This window comes from Maniola jurtina, chromosome 8, assembly GCF_905333055.1.
Source record: "Maniola jurtina chromosome 8, ilManJurt1.1, whole genome shotgun sequence".
Lineage (NCBI taxonomy): Eukaryota > Metazoa > Arthropoda > Insecta > Lepidoptera > Nymphalidae > Maniola > Maniola jurtina.
The window spans coordinates 15,402,341-15,411,305 of NC_060036.1; the positions used below are offsets into that span (position 1 = coordinate 15,402,341).

Below are 8,965 nucleotides of genomic sequence, written 5' to 3' on the forward strand. Positions count from 1 at the left end.
CACGCCGGCGAGGCACACACAAACAATATCTACTATCAGGGGCTAACCGAACCTACAGTGCTGTATAGTCCAATTTGGTTAGCTATTTTAGCGCGTTTTTAGAACTTCGTACCCAAAGGGTAAAAACGGAGCCCTGTTGATGTCACTCTGATGTATGTCTGTCCGTATGTCTGCGTGTCACAGGTCTCTAGCTCACAGACTAAATGACTTGCAAACCTGAAATTTGGCATAATTGGTGTAAAACGTTAACTCAAAACCAAATATTGAATTAGAAATTCAATCAAATTATTTCCCAGAAGGACTCCCATACATGAAAAAAGAGCCGGAAGTTTTTTTTCTTGCCCTAGCATGTTGGGTATCATTGTTTAGAACTCATTAAGAAGAGTACGAACATATTTTTATTTTTAATCTAAAAAATCAGGAAATGGAAGGCCGCCAAGTTGTCAGTTTTAGACCATTTTTATGAAGGGGGCTATCTCAAAACAAAACTAGTTAGGAATAGGAAATTTCGGTATATTACGTACCATATACCGCGTTTAAACAACACATACTGAAAACAACAATTTAAAAACCGGCCAAGTGCTAGTCAGACTCGCGCACCAAATGTATGTGAAATAAGAAATAGAGGAAATAGTTGTCGCAACGCTCGGCGTCGCTGACGGGTGGTTGGTGCGCAGGGCTCGGGCGGCGCGGACGGCGGCGGCGTGCGGCGCGCGCGCGACGCGCGATGCGCTGACGCCATGCGCGCGCCGCCATGCGCGCGCGCGCGGTGCCCGCCCGCGCGGCGCGCCTGCTGCTGCTGGCGCTGCTGCTGGCCGGTGAGTGGCGCGCATCACGCATGGGTGGCGTGGCTGCACCCCCCACCCCGCCGCCGCTGCTGACCGCACCCCTGTTGCAGGCTGCGCCGGCAACCCGGACGCCAAGCGGCTGTACGACGACCTGCTCAGCAACTACAACAAGCTGGTGCGGCCCGTGCTCAACGTCAGCGACGCGCTCACCGTGCGCATCAAGCTCAAGCTCAGCCAGCTCATCGACGTGGTGAGTGTGTGCCCTGTCGCAAGAACAACAGCCGCTGACTCGATCCACGGAACGCCAACTGTTCCTTATTGATCTTGCCGACTGCACCACGCAGAGGACGAAGACCGGCGCAGTGTAGAGGCATGCCCTCACCAGACACGGCCGCCACCGACATCTGCATACAGTTCATTCCAAAGCTTAAAAGACCTATATTTTGAACTAATACTTCGTTTTTCATTTAAAGAAGCGGATTTTGTAAGAATAAAAAAACTATTTTTCTTAACACAAAACAAGCAAAAAAATAGCAGACGGACTTTTTGATACTTTTCAAAAGTATTGGCTAATAATAATAATTTTTGTCAGGTCTTTTATATACTAAAAAAAATTTTTTTTTATTAAATTATAATCGTTTGCTGAGCATTATAGATCTATGCCACAGATATGCATTTGCTTTGATTAGTTCTAGTAAGTAATTATCAAAAATCTAGATTTAATTAATGTAAAATATTCCAAATTATGAATTTGCTGCCCATATTCAGGGCAGAAATGAACCTCGTCCCTTCCTTCTGAGATAAACGAGTTATCGTTCACTTATTCATTTAAATTCTTATAAAAACACAAATTAAATAATCTAGCGAGCAATAAAGTACGGCTTCCTTTAAAAATGCGAAACAAACTTATGTACTTTATCGCTCGCCATTTTGTATTCAGCAACCGATGATCGATCAAAGAACTTTGTTGCAGAATTTGAAAAATCAGATTATGACCACAAACCTGTGGGTGGAACAGGTAAATATTTAATTCTTATTTTAGATGTAACAATACAATAATTGATTATAACTATTTATGAACCACTTAAAAAACTGTAGGTATCACTTTTGACTATTTGTCTTTTGACTTATTTGTATTTTGAAATGCCAGTATCTGATCTGGTTCGATTCGGGCCGAGGCTATAGCGACGAGCCGACAGGCAAAGAGATATCGCAAAACGATGTTGCTCCAGCACGACACCAGCATGTTCAAACCGGTCAGAACTGCCGTACTGCCTCCAGGTTAGCCCGCTTTCATCTTACACTAGTTCTTCGCATCGGTGAGGTCGCAATCTAGATAGCCCTTTTTTTTTCTTTTTTTTTCTCTCTCTCGTCTGGCTTTACACTGATTAGTCAATGTCAAGTTTTTAGTTATTTACAAGTTAGGGAAACTATATGTATAAGTATGGACTTTGTCTGTGCCGGCGCCCGCCGACACACATGCGGTGCCCCTTTAGAGCGCTCCCCAGTCAGTTCCACCACCAATAAACACCAGCAGAACACAAAAACCGGCCACTTCTAACAAAAAACACTCCAAAAAAGCACAACACGCGCGCCAGCAAACGCCACCACAGACGAAGTCCAGATAGCCCTTGTCATTGAATAAACAATAATACAATCTTTGCGTGTGTGTGTGTGTGTGTGAGTGCAGAGTTGGTACGACTACAAGCTGTCGTGGGAGCCGCGCGAGTACGGCGGCGTGGAGATGCTGCACGTGCCCTCCGACCACATCTGGCGTCCCGACATCGTGCTGTACAACAAGTAAGTGTGTGCAGAGTCGGTACGACTGCGAACTGTCGTGGAGCCGCGCGAGTACGGCGGAGTGGAGATGCTGCACGTGCCCTCCGACCACATCTGGCGTCCCGACATCGTGCTGTACAACAAGTAAGTGTGTGCAGAGTCGGTACGACTGCGAACTGTTCGTGGAGCCGCGCGAGTACGGCGGAGTGGAGATGCTGCACGTGCCCTCCGACCACATCTGGCGTCCCGACATCGTGCTGTACAACAAGTAAGTGTGTGCAGAGTCGGTACGACTGCGAACTGTCGTGGAGCCGCGCGAGTACGGCGGCGTGGAGATGCTGCACGTGCCCTCCGACCACATCTGGCGTCCCGACATCGTGCTGTACAACAAGTAAGTGTGTGCAGAGTCGGTACGACTGCGAACTGTCGTGGAGCCGCGCGAGTACGGCGGAGTGGAGATGCTGCACGTGCCCTCCGACCACATCTGGCGTCCCGACATCGTGCTGTACAACAAGTAAGTGTGTGCAGAGTCGGTACGACTGCGAACTGTTCGTGGAGCCGCGCGAGTACGGCGGAGTGGAGATGCTGCACGTGCCCTCCGACCACATCTGGCGTCCCGACATCGTGCTGTACAACAAGTAAGTGTGTGCAGAGTCGGTACGACTGCGAACTGTCGTGGAGCCGCGCGAGTACGGCGGCGTGGAGATGCTGCACGTGCCCTCCGACCACATCTGGCGTCCCGACATCGTGCTGTACAACAAGTAAGTGTGTGCAGAGTCGGTACGACTGCGAACTGTCGTGGGAGCCGCGCGAGTACGGCGGAGTGGAGATGCTGCACGTGCCCTCCGACCACATCTTGCGTCCCGACATCGTGCTGTACAACAAGTAAGTGTGTGCAGAGTCGGTACGACTGCGAACTGTCGTGGGAGCCGCGCGAGTACGGCGGAGTGGAGATGCTGCACGTGCCCTCCGACCACATCTGGCGTCCCGACATCGTGCTGTACAACAAGTATGTGTGTGCAGAGACATCTTGCTGTGGACAGTAACTATTAGCTCTTGCAGTACGCGTGGCTCGTGCTTGTTTTGTCGTATCGGTATAAGTAAAGTTAATAATTGGGAGCGCTTGGTCCGACTAATTGGTGCGAGGCGCGCACACTTAAACAATATGTATGTGACGCGACCACAAGCAATGGTCACACGCACTCGCCACAAGAGCTGTAAAGGACTTCTGCTGTCTCACTCATACTTCTCTGGCAGCCGTACCACCACTTTACACTTTGCCAGACTTAAGTACGTAGGTTTTTTTACGATAATACTTGTTAAAGAAAACTCATCGCTAACTTCTGCTTTTATTACCATGTCGTCTTGTCGATCTCTTTTCTTATTTTCAAATCAGCTACTAGCTGTAACTTCGTCAGCTGGGATTTTGGTTTTTTTTAATTCCCAAGGAATCTCTTGCTACCTCAGCTAAAAGTAAACTAAAATTTATGATCAAACGAACTTACCTGTAAGTGAAGTTCGATCCAAATTATGCGAGCAAGCTTCATTCGACGCGATTATATTTCTTGCGTAACATATTTACAAAAATCTACGTCAAAATTGGTTCAAGTATTTCGGAATTGTACGGATAAACAGTCATTTTAACCCGTTAAATGCAGTTATTTGTGACCTTTAGATAGCCACTTGATCCATTTCGTGCATTGGTTGAGCCGTTACAATTTCCGACGCAGCGCGGACGGCAACTTCGAGGTGACGCTGGCCACGAAGGCCACGCTGAACTACACGGGGCGCGTGGACTGGCGCCCGCCCGCCATCTACAAGTCCTCGTGCGAGATCGACGTGGAGTACTTCCCCTTCGACCAGCAGACCTGCATCATGAAGTTCGGCTCCTGGACCTACGACGGCTTCCAGGTACCCGCCCTCATGTTCACCGTTCAGCTCACCTTTGTTCATAATCATAATCATATTCTTTATTTGCTGAATACAGGTAAAAAAGGTGGTACAAAGAGCATACAATGAGTCCAATGTATTCAATCATTTCTGGCATGCAAATATAGTAATTAATATAATAATTAAGAGGGCTCTCTCCGTCACTCGTTTCCACTCGTTTCATACAATCGTAGTTCCAATTTCATTTGAATATTAAGCAACCAAAGTCCATGAAATTTTGCACATATATTCTAGAAACTAATATCTATGTCTGTGGTTTTCCAGATTTCTGTTAAAATATTCTGTTTCAAAGTTACGCGGTCTTAAAATTTTCATATAAATCTTTGAGCCCCTGTAATTTTAAAACTACATATTTTTAGAAAAATCTAAAACACCACAGACACAGATATTAGTTTCTAGAATATGTCTGCAAAATTTCATGGACTTTGGTTGCTTAACATTCAAATGAAATTGGAACTACGATTGTATGAAACGAGTGGAAACGAGTGACGGAGAGAGCCCTGTTAATTAGTCAAATAGTACAATGTCAAAAATTAATTATGTTAAAAAAAATGTTGCGAGGGAAAGAGATCTAATGAACTAAGCTGTGAAACTGAAGCGACAAAGTCATCACTTAAGCATCGTTATTCATGAAAAATATGATATAACGGTTTCTGTAGTTGTATATCGGTTATCAGGACTGCGATTGTCTGTCGGCAGGTGGACTTGCGGCACATCGATGAGGCGCGCGGCACCAACGTGGTGGAGCTCGGCGTCGACCTCAGCGAGTTCTACACCTCCGTGGAGTGGGACATACTCGAAGTTCCCGCGGTCAGGTACGCGCTGCGCCGCCACCATACCTGCCATCCTGACTAACGGAAACTCAACACGTCATATGTATAATCATATTCAAATATCTTAATTAACTCATCTAGGACAACTTCTTAGCCTCCGTCTGGAGTCTGTGCCACTACACTGGCCTGTGGAAGTAGATCCTACTGAGAAGAGATTCTCAGTAGAGGTGTCAAACATGGTTAGAATCGTATATCTTAGTATTGTTTATTACAGAAAAATATTTAATATTTTTGCGTGCAAGCGATTTTCGATTTTATTGACATAAATCAGGAAACAACATAATAGCAACCTATGAATGATATGACAACAATACGTCAATATTCGAATTCAAATATTTACGTATCAATCAATGATGATATCGTATGTATGTAATGATGATGTAGGTAATATTAAACAACGCATGTGCAATTTACATCGACAATTTAGTGGGTATCTAATTTCTAGCAATTGCCTTGTCATAATTTTATAGCAATTCTACATAGGCAATATGGGGTTTAATGCAAACAAATATTTTTACCTTTTTATATTTAATATTATATTGAATAGATATGTTAATTTTTGACACCTTACTAATTCTCAGTATAATTTACTCTTTTCGAAAGAAAAAAAAAAGCAACTGTGCTTCTATGGAACTCGGCCATAAAGAAATCTTCAACAGTATAAAAATGCGTTAATGACATGTTGTTAGACAATAGTTTCGGATGAGGAATGTTGGCAGGAACGAGAAGTTCTACACGTGCTGCGACGAGCCGTACCTCGACATCACGTTCAACATCACGATGCGGCGCAAGACGCTGTTCTACACCGTCAACCTCATCATCCCCTGCATGGGCATCTCCTTCCTTACCGTGCTGGTGTTCTACCTGCCCTCCGACAGCGGCGAGAAGGTGTCGCTGTCCATCTCCATCCTGCTGTCGCTCACCGTGTTCTTCCTGCTGCTGGCCGAGATCATCCCGCCCACGTCGCTGGTGGTGCCGCTGCTGGGCAAGTTCGTGCTGTTCACCATGATCCTGGACACCTTCAGCATCTGCGTGACCGTGGTGGTGCTCAACGTGCACTTCCGCTCGCCGCAGACGCACACCATGGCGCCGTGGGTGCGCCGCGTGTTCATCCACGTGCTGCCGCGCCTGCTGGTCATGCGCCGCCCGCACTACCGCCTCGACCCGCACCGCAGCCGCTTGTAAGTCTACACCGTACATCGCACTACACACACACATTATATACACAGACACACACCATGGCATATAAAACTTCCGCATTGACTAAACAATTTGCTATGCCATTGATAAATATGTTAAAAAAGAATTAGTTAGAATTAAGTAGTTTATTAAGAAAGAAATAGTACCCTGGGGCACTCCAGAGTGAGTATACGATATAGAAGATTCAAAACCTCCCAAAACTACTGTCATAAGTCTATTATGTAAAAGGCAAACGAATTAAGAATTTTACCTATAAAACCATTATATTTTAGCTTGTTAATAATAAGAAGGTGATGGTCGACTAGGTCGAACGCTTTTGAGAAGTCCATATAAAGTCTACTTGCATATTTCAATGAACCTGAGAAGGTTGAATTTCAACTTGACTAGATTCGTTGAAGTGGATCTATGTTCATAGAAGCCGTGCTGTCTCGCAGCTGAAATAGATTTTATGTGCCAGTTAATGTGAAGGTATACAAGATACTCAAATATTTGAAAACTAGCCGATGCCCGCGACTTCACCCGCGTGGATTTAGGTTTTTCGAAATCCCGTGGGAACTCTTTGATTTTTCGAGATAAAAAGTAGCCTATATATGTGCTAATCCAGGATATTATCTATCTCCATTCCAAATTTCAGCCAAATCCGTCCAGTAGTTTTTGCGTGAAGGAGTAACAAACATACACACACACATACAAACTTTCGCCTTTATAATATTAGTGTGATATAGGCAACTTAGAAATTGCCCGCAGCTTAGTGATATCCCTTCTATGCCTATTTTTAAAGGCAGGTTGTATAAGAGCAGTTTTCCATGTCGTAGGGAAAACCCCGTCAACCAGCGATTTATTAAATACTAGCTGATGCCCGCGACTTCGTTCACGTGGATGTGGGTTTTTTAAAATTCCCGTGGGAACTCTTTGATTTTCCGGGATAAAAAGTAGCCTATGTGCTAATCCAGGGTATAATCTATCTCCATTCTAAATTTCAGCCCAATCCGTCCAGTAGTTTTTGCGTGAAGGAGTAACAAACATACACACACACACACACACACACACACACACACACACACACACATATAAACTTTCTCCTTTATAATATTAGTGTGATGATAGTAAGAGGAGTCGCATAGTTCTTGATAATTTTTTGCTGTCTAATTATTTTCAGGACTTGTAGCGAAAACACACGAATAAACGAAATTTGAATCGTAATAAAAATATGATTTTTAATAGTTTTTTTTTTTCATTTTACAATAAAAGGTTTGAAAACGCGTTTCCGGTTCAGATCTCGACCACCTCCTCTTACTTCAGCAAGTTTGTATTTATGAAACTAATTGCATAGCAATTATCTCCACTCGCCGATCGACACCATCACGTCCGCCATTTCGAAGCGGCGGAAGTTAAGTCGGCGGCGATGTTCCAGTGCAGGCCTCGTGTCGAGCGAGGGCTGGTCGCCGGTGGTGTGCGTGGCGGGCGGCGCGGCGGGCGGCGCGGCGAGCGGCGCGGCGCGCGGCGCGGACGGGGAGCGCTCGCCGTCGCCGGGCGCGTGCCGCGTGCACTCGGCGGCGGCGCCGGCGCTGTGCGAGGCGCTGCGTCGCTGGCACCGCTGCCCCGAGCTGCACAAGGCCATCGACGGCATCAACTACATCGCCGACCAGACACTCAAGGAGGAGGAGTCCACGCGGGTGAGTGCACTGCGCCCTCTGCGCCGCTCCGCTCCGCTTCTCCGCGCGCGCTAACGCTCCGTCCGTCTGCTCTGCAGGTGAAGGAGGACTGGAAGTACGTGGCGATGGTGCTGGACCGGCTGTTCCTGTGGATCTTCACGCTGGCCGTGCTGGTGGGCTCGGCCGGCATCATCCTGCAGGCGCCCACGCTGTACGACGACCGCGCGCCCATCGACGTGCGCCTCTCCGAGATCGCGTACGCGGCCGCCAAGCCGCGCCCCCCGCCGCCGCGCTGACCCGCCCTCACACACCCTCCCACACCCTCCCACACCCTCACACACCCTCACACACACGGACACTACCATATTGATATTATTATTGTAAATAAAATTATATTATATTATAAATAGTTTATACGACGAAATAACGTGATCGAAGATAAGTCGAATTTCTTTTGATAGAGACGAAATAAACTCGTTTGTTTACAATCTATGACTTTTACTATTCCCCCATGCCGAGTCCTATTCGAAGAATTGCAATGAGTACTTAGTTAAGGTACCAAGATGTTTTTTTTTTTTTTAAATATCGAACTCATATTATTATTACAATATAAAGTTGAAAACTGAAACCCGACTGCGATCGTCTTAATAAACGCTGAAATATTAGAGTAAAATTGTTTTTCTGTCGCTTGGTATATTTTAATGTTGTTCTATTCATGAGTTGAGAATTTTGTCCTCTTTGATCACACATCATTCGATAC

The 8,965-nt window shown here is 46.0% G+C and overlaps 1 protein-coding gene across 3 annotated transcripts; it reads left to right on the forward strand.

Annotated features, from left to right (window-relative positions):
• Window positions 1-739: 739 nt before the first annotated feature.
• Window positions 740-8,687, forward strand: LOC123867324 (acetylcholine receptor subunit alpha-like). Of its 3 annotated transcripts, XM_045909313.1 has the most exons (9): window positions 740-818; window positions 899-1,038; window positions 1,762-1,806; window positions 2,479-2,588; window positions 4,298-4,478; window positions 5,217-5,332; window positions 6,070-6,531; window positions 7,965-8,226; window positions 8,304-8,687. In XM_045909313.1, exons 1-9 carry the CDS (start codon window positions 755-757, stop codon window positions 8,499-8,501), a joined length of 1,578 nt encoding a protein of 525 aa, XP_045765269.1. In that variant the 5' UTR covers window positions 740-754; the 3' UTR covers window positions 8,502-8,687. The 3 variants fall into 3 exon arrangements, with proteins under 3 accessions (XP_045765269.1, XP_045765270.1, XP_045765271.1); XM_045909314.1 differs by lacking the exons at window positions 740-818; window positions 899-1,038; window positions 1,762-1,806; window positions 2,479-2,588 and adding an exon at window positions 3,155-3,328; XM_045909315.1 differs by lacking the exons at window positions 740-818; window positions 899-1,038; window positions 1,762-1,806; window positions 2,479-2,588 and adding an exon at window positions 3,351-3,576.
• The last annotated feature ends 278 nt before the right edge of the window (window positions 8,688-8,965 follow it).